The 14708-nt window shown below is 28.8% G+C and overlaps 3 protein-coding genes across 3 annotated transcripts; all 3 read left to right on the forward strand.

Annotated features, from left to right (window-relative positions):
• The first annotated feature begins 4 nt into the window (after window positions 1-4).
• LOC119685194 (GRIP and coiled-coil domain-containing protein 1-like) lies at window positions 5-3046 on the forward strand. Its single transcript, XM_038099421.1, has 5 exons — window positions 5-230; window positions 297-991; window positions 1048-1507; window positions 1583-2222; window positions 2277-3046. Exons 1-5 carry the CDS (start codon window positions 152-154, stop codon window positions 2455-2457), a joined length of 2055 nt encoding a protein of 684 aa, XP_037955349.1. The 5' UTR covers window positions 5-151; the 3' UTR covers window positions 2458-3046.
• A 2448-nt stretch (window positions 3047-5494) lies between these two features.
• LOC119685208 (transcription factor Ouib-like) lies at window positions 5495-7208 on the forward strand. Its single transcript, XM_038099440.1, has 5 exons — window positions 5495-5691; window positions 6133-6623; window positions 6683-6817; window positions 6877-6987; window positions 7043-7208. The coding sequence occupies exons 1-5, from the start codon at window positions 5578-5580 to the stop codon at window positions 7152-7154; spliced, it is 963 nt and encodes a 320-aa protein (XP_037955368.1). The 5' UTR covers window positions 5495-5577; the 3' UTR covers window positions 7155-7208.
• A 643-nt stretch (window positions 7209-7851) lies between these two features.
• Window positions 7852-9501, forward strand: LOC119685207 (zinc finger protein 658-like). Its single transcript, XM_038099439.1, has 5 exons — window positions 7852-8065; window positions 8148-8644; window positions 8701-8835; window positions 8888-8998; window positions 9051-9501. The coding sequence occupies exons 1-5, from the start codon at window positions 7952-7954 to the stop codon at window positions 9154-9156; spliced, it is 963 nt and encodes a 320-aa protein (XP_037955367.1). The 5' UTR covers window positions 7852-7951; the 3' UTR covers window positions 9157-9501.
• The last annotated feature ends 5207 nt before the right edge of the window (window positions 9502-14708 follow it).

A 14708-nucleotide genomic window follows, 5' to 3' on the forward strand; every position in this document is an offset into this window, starting at 1 on the left:
CACTTTTAAAATTATCTCCAATTGAAATCATATGTTTTTGAGATATTTTATAAACCTAAGTGGTTTCATTTTAGTTTCATTAGTGCCAATATTGAACAGTTGGTATAATTTCTGCCAGCAATGTTATCTTGAAATTGTTGATTGAAGCATCATGGATAGGAGAAGTGAACTAGAAAACCTGGTTTCAACCCAGAAAGACACAATTGCTCGTTATGAAAAAAGGTTAAAAGGTAATTAAACTAAATTAGGGAAAATATAATTACAATAATAATTACATGTCTATTTAATGTAAATAGATGTAGTGACAGCATATAAAGGATTGTTAAAGGAGAAAGAAGCGCTTGAAGCAAGCTTAGCTGCCATTACAACTAAATCTAACCAAGATGTGCAACTTCCATTGTCTGTTGAAGCTACTTCTGCTAATGCAAGTCAAGAAAGCTTGTCAAAATCAATCTCTACATCAAAAGAAAAAGAAAATCTTAATTCCTCCGATTTGCAAACGCAGATTATAACACTTATGAATTCCTTAGCCACTTTATCTGCTGAGAAATCTCGTATGGAAGCTTCATTTCAAGGTGATAAAAAGCAATTACGGGGACAATTAATGCAAAAAGATGAGGTTATTGACGAATTAAACTTAAAAATTAAGCACAATGAAAATCAGTCCAACATAGCCTTGGAGGAGGTGAAAGCCAAATGGGTTAAAGAACGTCAAGATCGTGAACGTGAAACTAATAATCAAATGTTAATGATTAGAGAACTGCAAAAATTGTATGGTGACGAAAGACATTTAAAAGAAAATATTGAGATGCAGTTAAATAACTTTAAAACTCAATTTGCTAGTAATGATGCAGGAAATAATCAATGGCGAGACCTACAAGCACAGTTAAAGGAAGCTAAAGCACAGATTAAACAATTACAAGCTTATAACAAGAAGTATGGATTGGACGATGCTATGGACAGTAGTGTCGTATTAAAGCAAGTTCAACTGGTAATATTGAATTAACTATTGTATATGTGGAAAAATAATAAATATTTTTTCTATAGGAAATGCAACAATTAAAGGAACAACATGCAATAGCTATAAAAAATGAACAGAAAAGAGCATTAGTTGCTGAGGAACAAAGCAAAAAACAAGTAGCTTTGCATGAAGTACGCGTAGCTAATCTTGAAGCACGTCTTGCTGAACTAAGCAGCAGTGTTGGCAGTTATGATCGCTTACGCCAACAAGACCAGGAAAACATACACTCCTTAAAAAAAAAATTACAAGAACTAGAAAGATTGAGTGAAAATTATGATTCAGACTCTGTTGTTGCCTTAAAAAAAAGTTCCTCACTGCAAGATACGTCTGGCATTGTTGACGAAATTATACGTCTTAAAAAAATATTGTTAAATGAAAATGTGCACTCAAATAATTCAATTGATTTAAGCAATATATTTGCTGTTAACACGGATCACAGCCAATGCAAAGAAGATTTACACCGCATACATCAACAGTATGACACAGGTGACTTGTTTTTTAAATAATTCATATTCTATTCTAAATTTATTTTGTCAATAACAATTTAATTTAACAATTAAGCTAAGATTGATATATTACGTCTTGAAGAAAAATTGCAAGTACAAAAATCACATATCGCTACATTGCAAGAAAAAGTTAAAGTTCTAAACCGAAATATTGATGAACAGGAAACTGAAATAAAGTTACACAGCGAAAAATTACGTCAGGCAGTAAAGGTGGAACGTCTCAAGGGAAAGGATGCGCTAACAGAATTAGAAAATGAATACCGTTGTAAAGTTAACGATTTGGAACAGCAATTACAAAAGCAACGTGAGCGCTCCCTACAGTTGCTTGATGAAAAAGAGCATGAAATTAAAACATTACAAACTTCGTTTGAAATATTCCAACCTTCAATGCCCACTGTGCAACTAAATAAAGCATGCACAGAAACTAGCGTGGTGTCATCTGATGCTGAAAGCGTTGAGGGACCAACTGCGCTGAAGCCAAAAACGGGTTTAAAGTCAAAGAAACTATCAGTTGGTGAAAATTGTCATATGCTTCATTATGCCAATGAAATAGCACGGAAAGATATTGAAATAACTGGTCTACGTAAGTCAAAGTATGCAGCCGAAACCGCACTACGTAAAGTAATTCATGAAAAAGTAACAGCTCAAGAAGAGTTAAGTGATCAAATTTCTAATCTGGAAGAACAAGTTGATAGGTATAAAACATATTTGGTTCGATTTTGTATGTTGAAATAAAAATTTGTTTTTAGACTGGAGCGCTGTAAAACTCGTGAAGGAGCAAATTTAGAGTATTTAAAAAATGTTATTATTAGTTTTATGGTTTCCAAAGATGCAGATGGAAAACGTCACATGATGAATGCTATAAGCGCAGTACTACAGTTTACACCAACTGAAATACAAACAATTAACTGTGCTCTTTACAAAAAATGAAACTCAATATATTCAAATATAGTTCCAGGATACGGAACTAAGATTAAACACCAGTTATATTTAAAATATCGATCTATAGAATTAATAACCTTATTAAGTAAATTTACTTACTCCAGAAACAATGTAAATATGCAGTTTAACCAAAATATTCTTTCGACCCTATACTTTTAAGCAATTTAATTCATACGATCTTTATATTTTAAACAAAATGTATTTTCGACAATTGCGGAAAAGATAATCGTTATAATAACCTATTTTTAAATATCTTCTTGTTGACCCAATGTTGTTTAAATGTTGTTACTAGGGTCAACATCTTCTATGCATCCATCTTTCCTCCAACCAAATACCTCATCCTTTCACATTAACTTATTTTTCAGATTACATTGGACTAATATAACAATAACACCTTTAACGATATCTAGAGAAATAAATGATTGCTCAAAAAATAGGACAACGAGATTGTTCGAGTTTATTTTCAAAAATATAATTGTAATTTTTTTTAAAATGTATTAAGTCTAAAAACAATTAAATCACAACTCGTTTTATAAGTCCCGTTTAAAATGACATCGAGTTGAAGCCACTGACCTAATAAATATTTTTATTTACATTATGAAAATCTTCAAAAACATTAGAATCTAGACAAATAATTGCGAAAATTTTAGTATTATTAGTATAATTTATTATTTTATATTTGTGTCTGAAAATAGTAAACGGTTATTAAAGCTTAAAGCAGAGATACATATTTCTGTAATAAGCGATATGGGATGAGATTTCTAAAATAGCATAAGTGCTGCGATTTTATGTATCGACAATAAAGTCCTTAATTAATAAATTTTATTTTGTAGCGCCAAGGACTTTTGTTATCATAGTCTCGTATCCAAGAGTCCCAAGTCATATACTATTCTTATTAGACAGTAACGGCATTTTATGACATCCAAAATTCTTATCGTGTTAAGAAGATCGCCATAGCCGAGATGAATAACAAACATTTAATAATAATATTGACTGCAATCTATGATCATCACTCAAGTTAAATTCTATATAAATTTTCAGCGAATAAATGTATTTAAAACTTCCAATATCGTACTTGTTATCAAAAAAGGCACAATGATTGTTATTATGTTTGAAAAGTTACAAACGTATACATATATTTTAAAATTTAACCACTTATATTTGGTTTTTTTAAGTAAATTTGAATAAACTAATATAGATTAATTTGTAAAACTTAACTCAAGAAACAACCAAAAAATTTTATATTAGTTGAGATTGACTACTTAATGAGTCAATCTCAACTATGAATGCATCCCGACCTAAAAGATCTATTGTGTGCTAATGAGATTAAGAAAATATAATTTTTTTAGAGATTGTATTATAAAGATCACATTGAATCATTATTAGTCATTTTCGAGTTATATTTCTCCACTTTTGAATATAATAGAAGATACAAATATTATATCTTAATTAAATATATACAATTGAATTAAAATATAATAAAAATATTGATCTAGAAACAACGCTTTTTCGTTTGTATTTCGTATTTATTTTTTAATATAATCTCTAGCATCAGTACCATTTGTATACCTTTCTTATAGAAAGATTCGTTTTTACATTTAATATAGGCGCTTGTTTTTTGAATATTATTTCATTGTTAAAGTAAAATTTCTTTTCCAGGAACAGTCTTTTAAGATCTGCAAGCACATAATAATCGCTAGAAGCCTGGGCTATATGATGGATGAAAAATCAATTCGAAGTAATTTTAAAGTAAAATTAGGGCCTTATCTACCAAAACATACCAATAATGAAGACTAAAATTGAATTTTTTGAATAAATTATTTTATTAATTATACTTATATATAGTCAATTACTGATTATTTTGGATATTTGAAAAATGTACCACTGAAATATAGTAAAAAGACATAATGAATTAAATAAAATACATACTTACAATACTCACTCAGTTTACACCAAAACCCCATGGAAGATTTTGTTTAGGAATTATTTTTGTGCCATATTCAAATTGTGTCAAAAAAATTGTCAAAAAATTAAAAATAGGATTTTGAAATTTTGGTTGATCTTGTCGTTGTGTAACCTTTATAACAAGTGTAAAACAATGTTTATTTGTAAAAAATTTTTATTGTATGATTAAAATTAATAAATTAATTATTTTAAAATATTATTATAGAAATTAAGTAAAACTACAAAATAACGAACAAAATATGTCGTAACAGGACATTGCAGTAATAACTTGTCAAATGATGAATCGCCTTTACAAAAGAACACTTTTTTCTCCGTACCAATAAAAAAAAATTAATTTTATATCGTATGCAACCAAAAATATGGAAATCTCAACTAATTTCCATATTGATTCCGAAGTACAGCGCTGAAGCCATATTTGCATATCGCATAAAGAAATAATTTTTTACTGCTAATGTTAATGGTATATAATGGATAATAGCAGTACCCACTTCGAACAGAACTTTCTTATAAACAAATATTCATACAAAATACCTTATCTCACGTAGCTTCAACTTATAATAGACTAAACAATATTTGGACTTTATTGTTTTCTATCATAATTGATGAATTTGGATGACCAGATGGTGACGACACATCACCGGTGTGTCTACGGTCACTTTTGAAGTCAGCAAACTACTTCTCTATCTTTTGTCTCGATAGAGTAAAGTCTGGATAAAATTCCCCAAGACATTGCTTTATGTGAAAGAAATTTTTTTTCTCATTAAAAACAATGCTTTATCAACTCACGAAATTTATACTTTTCTATTGATTTGAAATTTATAGAAATAAATATATATACATATATGTATATAACTAAATATTATAGAAAATATTTTTATATTTAGTTTAATGATACATTTTCGTGCAAAATGGATGTTATTACTGTATAAACTAAATTTTGCCTTTATAGCAGAATAGTAAACATAATCAGAGCTAAGGAATAAGTTAAAATCTAATAAAGAAAACATTTATTTTAAAAGGTGGCACTATTGAAAGATAACAAAATTTGACATTTCTTGACAGAGAGATGTTGTTTTAATATCTTATCATTTATTTTGGTTTAGAATCTAAATATTTTAAAAATTAAGCTACTTGTACTACATCATGGATTTAAGTTGGTGCAGATTATGTGTTAATGTTGTTAGCAGCAAAGTTGCAGAAAATCTGTTTGATAACAATAAAATTATGCAAGAATTTAAGGAGCTAGTTGGAATTCAGGTATAACTTCTCTGTTATAAAATTGATGTAAACAGTTAAATGTAATATGCATTATAAATGATTCCTTGTTTATTTTTTAACTGGCTATAGGCCACTTTTTTTCAATAAAAATTAAAAATCCTTTTTTGATATTTTTTAATTAATTCTATACTTCGCTTCCCTTTGAGAGTTGTCATCAGGATCATGCTCTAATAAAAATAAAAATTAATATTATTACAATCCATTAATCCAATTGTCGTGTTTATTCTATTGTCTATATTGTACAATGCAAAGAGAGTCGAAAGTCGAAATATAGAATTAATTAAAAAACATCAAACAAAGGCTTTTTATTTTTATTGAAAAAAAGTGACCTATAGCCAGTTAAAAAATAAACAAACAATGATTATAAAAGAAATACAGGTCGATTAACAAATTCAAAGTTTAATGCATTTTTAATTTTAGTTAAAAAACGAAGCAGATTTGCCTCCATATATTTGTGAAGATTGTGAACTGAAACTGGAAATGATACATGAATTTCGTGTTCGTTGTTTACGAGCACAAAGCTATTTTGCTTCAAATAAATTTAAAGAAAGATTAGATGAAGCTAAGAAAAGTATTCAAGAAAATGATATGGAGTGCAATATATTAGTTGCAATCAAAAATGAAAGAGAACTAGAATTTAAACAAATACATATATTTGATTCAAATTGTATAAATGAAGATGTCGCAGACAACAATGTTGAGCATGAATTACCAACTGATGAAGATAGTATGCCATTAAAAACCACAACACAATTAGTAGAAGATGAACCGTCTATCTATTCGAAAAGCAAAAAAAAATATAGCAGTGATCGACCACAAATATGCGAAATCTGTGGTCGACAACTTGCTACGCGAAATCTTTATTATCATCATATAAGAAGGCATAGGGGCATAAAAAAACACGCTTGCAAGTAAGACAACTTAGAATTAGTATATAATGAAAGTAATTGAAAAAGAAATTGTTTTTCAGTTATTGTCCCAAAAAATTTATATGCAGTACAGAGAAAATAATACACGAACGTACACACACTGGAGAACGACCTTTTGGTTGTACGTATTGCGATCAAAGATTTTCTACTGAATATCGAAGAAAATTACATGAAAGGTGATTAAAAAATATATATAACGTTTAATTATAAAATAGTTAAATTTATTTAATTTTAGAAGTATGCATACAAATAATCGTCCACACAAATGTAGATTTTGTTGTAAAGGATTCGTAAATAATAAATCCTTACAAAAACATTTGTTGATACATATTGGTCAGCAATTTTGGTAAAGAAGTACCATTATAACCTACTTATTAAATAAATAATTAATTTCATTTTAGTTGTGAGCCCTGCGGTAAATCCTTTTCATACAAATGCAATTATCACACCCATCTGAAATCATTAACTCATAAAAGAAAATTGGTAGAAGCAAAGCAAACTATTTGCGATTAACATATCCACATCGATACTAATTATATTTTGAATAAAGTTAATTCATACAAAATATATAGCTTTATTAGTTAATTAATTTTCAATGTATAATTTGAAATTTTTTAGTAAGAAATTAAATTTAGAAATTTTTTACAGCAAATGATTTATTGCTGAATCATAATACTGGAGTTATTATAATTGAAACACATTTTTCAGTTTAACATTTGTACATTTGTCAAACACACAAAAACAAATTTATTTTTGGTTTATTGTGGTTTATTTATATAATAAATTTCTTTACATGTATAATTAGATCAAGAAATTTTTTTTTTCATTTATTATACTAAATAAAAATAATCAATTTGAATATATATTTCAAAGAATGGAGTTTATTCAATTTGCGAGTGTAAAAATGAATCAATAATCATTTCATTTTTATTGATGATTTCAATAAATCAACCGTTTTATTTTTGTATATTCTCCTTTGTCTAAATGTTGAATACTTAAATACATAAAATAAAATTTTAGACACTGTTCTTAACACTAAAATCTTTGATATTTCTTATATTCTTTTGAACTGAATTCAACGAAATCTTTATCCCATATCGTAAAATTATATATCGTATCGCAACTGTTTACGACTACATTTGTTGTATCGTAATAATTAGCAAAACATTTTTTTTTTGTAATATTGGCATCTCTGTAATTTCTGCATTGTTTTGATATTTGCTTAATGGCGCACAGTTGTTATTTGGTTGCATGGATTTTTTGATTATTGGTTTTGCTTTGAGCAATCTTTCTACTTCATATGTTCCATTATGGATTTAAGCTGGTGCAGATTATGTGTTAATGTTGTTAGTAGTAATTTTGCTCAAAATTTATTTGAGGATAGTACAACTATGGTAGAAATTGAGAATTTAATTGGTGTTAAGGTATTAAAATTAATATCCTGATGAGATTCGGCGGTTTAGATTGCAAAAACTTTTAAATAATATATATTTATTTTAAATTTAGTTGCAAAACGATTCATCATTACCACCGTATATATGTGAAGACTGTGAAGTGAATTTAGAATCAGCGCATAAATTTAAAATGCGATGTTTACGAGCACAAAATTATTTTGCTTCAAACAAATTCAAGGAGCGATTAAGTTCACAAAATGACTATAATTATACAAACGGAAATGCGGATACTCTTTCTCAAACAATTGATAAGGTTAAACTTGTTAAATCTGAAACTGGAACTGAAAGTTATGATTTTGATGATATAATTGAGGAAAATCTAGAAAATAGTCCCAAAGAAGAAGAATCATCATCTGAGGAAAATACCGTACGAACACAACCAACAATAATGTTGCATAATGAACCTACTATATACAAGAAATCAAAACCAAAAAAATATGTAAGCAACAGAACATGGGTATGCGAGTTTTGCGGCCGAATCTTTACTGCTCACAATCATTATCATTATCATATACGCAGACATAAAGGAATTAAAAAATACGCTTGCAAGTACTATATTTTGCAAATACTATTTTTATGTAATAGACGAATAATTAATTTTGTAGTTATTGTCCAATGCGATTTGTAATGAGTACTGAAAAAACAAATCATGAACGCACACATACTGGAGAGAAACCCTTTGGCTGCACATATTGTGACAAAAAATTTCCTACTGAGTATCGCAGAAAGCTGCATGAAGGGTAAGAATATGATAACTTATACAACTTAGGAATTAAATTGATTTCTTTATAGGCGAATGCATACCAATTACCGTCCACACAAATGTAATTATTGTTGTAAAGGATTCGTAAATAATAAGGCTTTAAAAAAACACTTATTGATACATATTGGTGAACGTTATCGGTAAGGAAACAATATACGTAAAAAATGTTTTAATTAATTTGTTTCATTATAGTTGTGAGCCGTGTAATAAAACCTTTTCATATGAATGCAATTATCGCACTCATTGCAAATCGCAAATACATAAAAAAAAATGTTCAGAAAGTGCAGCAAATGAGTAGTGATTAAAATATAAAAATTTCTTTTTTTATTTTATAAATAAGACGATTGGTGTAACATAAGCTTTTTGGAGCTTATAAAATTTCAATTATATATTTTTTGTGCTTGTATGTATTTTAATTATAAGTAATTTTACAAATAGAAATATTCTAAACATTTATTTTGTATATTTCTAATTGTATATGTACGTATTGATTTCAGACATCTTCAACAGTAAAAAAAAATATTTTGAAATTTTTTAATTGTCAAAAATTAATGCAAGGTAATATTTTGTTATATGTTCTGAATTTTTTACAAACTACCTTTGAACATAAATAAATATATCATATTTATAACATGATTGATATAAAAATTGTCTATTTATTTATTACGCACCCGCTACCATTAAGGTGACTACATAATTATTATGTAAATTAAGTAAATATAGGAATTTCCAAAATAAAACCTTCATAATACCATATTGTCATTAAAGTATACGATATTGTACAATATATAATACTTTGTTTAAATTACCAAAATTTGTAAATAATAATTTCGTTTTTAAAACATTCTAATTGGTCAATAATAATAATAATCATTTTTTAATTTTTTATTTAAACCAATATTTCAATTATATTCTATGGTCATCTTAGTACCCTGAATATCTGATACTGAAATTTAAACAAACTAATGCCACTTGTGAATGTTTTACAAAAATATTCCTGTTAATGTTTCGTAAAATGTCAATAATTGAGACCTTATTCCAATAATCAAGGACATGTAAAAGGCGGCAATAAACTTACAACCTCGTCTGAAGACGGACTGAGTAGCTTTAATTATACTCTTAAAGTAGGCGATCTGAGTGTGAACCAATTAAAAGACATAATTAAGAATGGTAAAAAAGAAGTTTTAACGAAAATCTAAAAAGTTGAAGTTGAAAACCTCAAAGCATATACCATAGGACTTTAGATAGTAAAAGGATTTCTACGCTTGAAACGCAAGCAAAAAAGAAACATTCAATTTTCAAAGGTCTACTAGCGAATAAAGCATTAGGTGAAGAAGTACAAAAACTATGAAGTGATGTTCTTCAAGTTTCAACAAAAATAAATGATACTCGAAAAACGTCTGAAAAAGACGGTAATATGACCGTACTAGTGTAGAGATGGAGACAGAAGAAAACGTAGTAGAAGTACTGAAAAATGCTGGTAAGCTGGCAGGGACAGTATTATGCTGGAATTAAAAAAGCAAATACTCCAAGTGAGATCGAAACATCGCGTTACCGTTAGATATGATAAATTACGGATAGGGAACAAATGGTTTAGGTGGGTTACTGTTCATTACAAACTAATGAACAATAATGAAGATGCAGGTGCTGCTTTACAATTACTATACGGTACCAAGGTAAAAAATATATGTATCAACTATATTGAATTGCACAACAAAATAAATCCAAAAAACTAGTAAATATTTCGGAAAGCGTTTGCACGAAAAAAGGCAAACAACACATTCAAATGAAATTAAAAAAGTTTCTAGAATTAAACGTACAGTAGAATTCAACAACGAGTCAGCATTACATGGCAGCTTTAACTTGAAAATATTATCATATAATGTAGCCGGTTTAAAAAACAAAACATTACACAGCAAATTGGAGGCGAACTATATGCGATAAAGAAGCAAACACATTTAACAAATAAAGCGAACTTTATTCTAAGTGGTAGAAGAACACTTGTTAAATTAACTACGACTTACGGAAGCCTGCAATAACTGGGAAAGGGATTTTGAAAACTTTCAATGACTTCCTTACAGATGCTGGACTAGAAAATGTTATGATTGTTGGTGATTTTAATGCAAGAATTTGTGATAAGCAAGTCTATGAGCATAATCCGTATACTCTGCATGCGCTAAGAGAAAGTAGAATTTACCTATATAAGAAATAATGGTCGTTCAGTAATAGACTATTGCTTAATTAAAGGACTATGGGCGCAATTAGTCAAAAACTTTAAATTAGTTGACTTAATTTACCCGGATCATATGCCACGAGAAGTAAATGTCTCTGGTCAGTTTTCCAGAAACCCAGAACAGGTGGAACTAAAATTACTTCTTAAACAGTTGTGCTCAGATCGAAATGCACATAAATTTGCATTAAACTTAGAGCACAAGTTATTTTTAATGGAAGATTACCAACTAACAGCTGAAAATGGAATTAAATTGTTGAAATAAAAACACTCATAAAGAAAATATAAGCAAGCATGGTATGATGCGGAATGCGATTCAGCACAAAGGCGAACATTCAATTTACTTCACACTGCAAAGCAGCATGAAGAAGTGGAAGCCCAACTGTTATATACAAGTGCAAATAAAGAGTTTAAACTACTTTGTAAATGTAAAACTTATATTACTCTGAGTAAGCTAACTACTTAAGATCAGTTAATGGTAGCAAAGCGTATTGGAATATGTTGCGAAAACTTAATGGACAAAAGTTCACCAAAAGTACAGAGTTGAATTCTACCCATTTGTCGTGTTACTTCTCAACGCTATTGAATGCTCAAGTTGGGTATGCATTTAGTTTCGTTAATCAAATATTAAAATAGATCTGGATAATGAATAATAAAATCACTACAGAAGAAATTAATAAAATATTAATAAACAGCAAGTTCAATAAAGCGCCGAGAGAAGGCAGAATCCTCATAGAGATCTATAAAAATACATCATCAAATTTTATCGCAAAGTTAGTATTAGTTTTTAATAAAGTATGAAATGCCAGAACAGCTCCTAAAGGCTTAAAAACAGTTATCATTTATCCGCTCTTAAAAAAAGGAAACCTGCAGATTGCGAATAATTATAGAGACATTTCCTTTTTAAACTCCAATGAAAAATTATTCACAGGAATGCTCCTTGAAAGGCTAAAGGCTTGGGTAGCAGAATATAATTTACTCAGTGAATACCAGACAGATTTTAGGAAAGGATACTTAACAATCGATAATATTTTATGTTTTACAAGTAAAGCCAAGCAGTACATGGAAAAAGGCAAAAGCTATATACATTCTTCTTCGATTTTAAAGCAGCGTTTGACTCAGTAAACAGAAACGCTTTATTATATAAACTCTGTAGTATTGGCATGTCAACTAAATTTATTAAGATTCTAAGCAGTTTATATACCGAAAATCATGCAGCTGTATGGGATGGGAAACACTTATCAGAATGGTTTCCTATTGATGCAGGAGGTAAACAAGGTTGCGTACTCAGTCCGATTCCGTTTTCAATTTATATAGACAACGTGGTTACACATCTATCTGGAGGTACATATATAAATGGTGTAAATGTTAAAACTGTTTTGTATGCAGATAACATCATTCTCCTAGCAGAAAGTCCCGACTGTTTACAAATTATGATAAACGAACTACACTGTTACTGTATGCTATGGGGGCTAACAGTTAATATTGGAAAATCAAAAGCAATAATCTTTAAAAAGCATCACAGGTGATATACAAATGAAGAAATATGGACACTAGAGAGAGAAAATATAGAAATAGTTAAGGAATATAAATATCTTGGAACATGGATGCATTATAACATAATGCTACATTTAATAGACATTTAATGAAAAATTGAAGGAAACTAAAAAAGCTATTAACTGCTCATGGAAAAATATATTTAAAAATAATTTATCATTCAAAACAAAATTTTAACTCTACGAAGCTACTACAAGATGTGCTATGTGCCTCAGGTATGGGGAGATCTGCAATATGAAGAAGTATAAAAACTTTTACGATTTTTTGTAAAAAAAATATGGCGATTACCGCTTAACACACCCAACCGAATGATTTATTTGGAGACTGACTTGTCACCTCTGTACTTATACACTTTAGAAACCCACTTCAAGTATATGTTAAAAGTTTTTAATATGGCAAGCTTGCGGTTAGCTAAAATCTTAGCTATATCTCTACTTGGAGAAAAGAGCCCCTTTTTTAAAACGTGAGCTGATCTAACAACGGATCACGGAGAAACGTTGATAATCGACAACATACAGTCGTGGAGGCAGTGGCAGCAAAAAATATTAGTAAAAATCGGTATTGCGTATAGAGGAAAGTTCGTAGCAGAAAATCGATAAAGCTTAACTCGTGTTTTACGCAGACAACTTGATTTTGACTTAGACAACAACAATTACTTAGCCGAACGTTTCAGTGATGAAGCAATTGGATATATTTTCAAAACTCGAGGAGAACTGTTAAAGTTCAACTGTGCTCCCTATATGAACTCGTCAGATCCGAGATGCACACTATGCAATACTGGAGAAAAGGAAGATATAACACATTTACGGGTACATTATTTTGAAAAACAAACTTTAGATATGAACGAGTTAATGATGCTGCTAAATGGAGAAAACTGGCATATCTTATGGATCTAAAACGGCAATTCGTTAAAGAGAAAATATTATATTAGAAGCATTTTAACACTAATAGGCTGATAGTTACTGCAATGAAGAGCAATTAAACACAAGTCCAAACCTCCGATTAACGGCGAAAGCCATAATTGTATAAGGAATAAATAGAAACTATTCATGTCAATTTAGTTAGGTTTTACTTATTTATAGTATAAATATTTATAATATTTATGTTTTGTATATTATAAATTATTGAAAATGTATAAAGTTAATTTTGCATATAACCTATATAAATATAACTTATATATAATAAAGAAGAATACTACTTCTACTACATAAACTTAATATTTAGCAAAACCAATTTATCTAAATCAAAATAAATGGATAACAAGAATGACAAGGAAGAATATTGTGCCTGGTAAAATATCCCCTAGTAATAGATAGTTAGTAATTGTTATTGCAATTGCCTGAGTTTGTGAGTGATACAACCACAAAGAACTATTTTCAAAGGATTGAATTTGTCTTATCTGTTGGGATGTAATTCGCTACGAGATAGGGTAGACTGAAGATAAAATGGGAGGCGGTGGTTGCATATTTCAACTATTTTAATATTGCTTTTATGCCTATTGTTTCTTAAAAGCGCATTTTAAAAAGAAACATATGTATATGAATGTTACTCCTAGATAATAATGTTGACCTAAATTATTGACGGGTTGAGCTTATGTAAAGCAATTAATGTCATTTTTCATAAAAATTTATACAAAAATGTGCTAATGTAGGTCGATAATTGCAACTTAAATCACAAAGACTTTTTAACGCACATATAAAAATGTGCATGAATGTTGTATATTCTGAAAATTTTCAGCATTAAACAAGTCTAATTTTGTTTTAAATTTTTTGAATTGTTACGTCGAAAATATTTTAAAGTCGGTTTTGTTTCTTAGGATTTTAACTTTTATTGATTATATTTTTTGTATATTCCTAAAAAACGAAACCAATATTAAACAAGTGTTTAAATTATTTTTTACTTTATTTCAACTTAATTAATTAACAATTCAAGTTATAAAAATGTTCAATCCATAAAATAAAAATAAATATTTACGCATATCCGAGGAACCAGGTCTGATACCTTTTCGGTATTCGGCAACACATCAGCTGAATCATATTATTGTGAATTGTAGCACAAAAATT

The sequence above is a fragment of the Teleopsis dalmanni genome, chromosome 2, assembly GCF_002237135.1.
Source record: "Teleopsis dalmanni isolate 2A chromosome 2, ASM223713v2, whole genome shotgun sequence".
Lineage (NCBI taxonomy): Eukaryota > Metazoa > Arthropoda > Insecta > Diptera > Diopsidae > Teleopsis > Teleopsis dalmanni.

Coding starts and splice junctions, on each gene's coding strand:
- LOC119685194 (XM_038099421.1), top strand. CDS start 152: ATGGATAGGAGAAGTGAACTAGAAAACCTGGTTTCAACCCAGAAAGAC. Junction 231..296: donor TTATGAAAAAAGGTTAAAAG/GTAATTAAACTA, acceptor TAATGTAAATAG/ATGTAGTGACAGCATATAAA. Junction 992..1,047: donor TATTAAAGCAAGTTCAACTG/GTAATATTGAAT, acceptor TTTTTTCTATAG/GAAATGCAACAATTAAAGGA.
- LOC119685208 (XM_038099440.1), top strand. CDS start 5,578: ATGGATTTAAGTTGGTGCAGATTATGTGTTAATGTTGTTAGCAGCAAA. Junction 5,692..6,132: donor AGGAGCTAGTTGGAATTCAG/GTATAACTTCTC, acceptor TTTTAATTTTAG/TTAAAAAACGAAGCAGATTT. Junction 6,818..6,876: donor CGAAGAAAATTACATGAAAG/GTGATTAAAAAA, acceptor ATTTAATTTTAG/AAGTATGCATACAAATAATC.
- LOC119685207 (XM_038099439.1), top strand. CDS start 7,952: ATGGATTTAAGCTGGTGCAGATTATGTGTTAATGTTGTTAGTAGTAAT. Junction 8,066..8,147: donor AGAATTTAATTGGTGTTAAG/GTATTAAAATTA, acceptor TTTTAAATTTAG/TTGCAAAACGATTCATCATT. Junction 8,645..8,700: donor ATTAAAAAATACGCTTGCAA/GTACTATATTTT, acceptor TTAATTTTGTAG/TTATTGTCCAATGCGATTTG.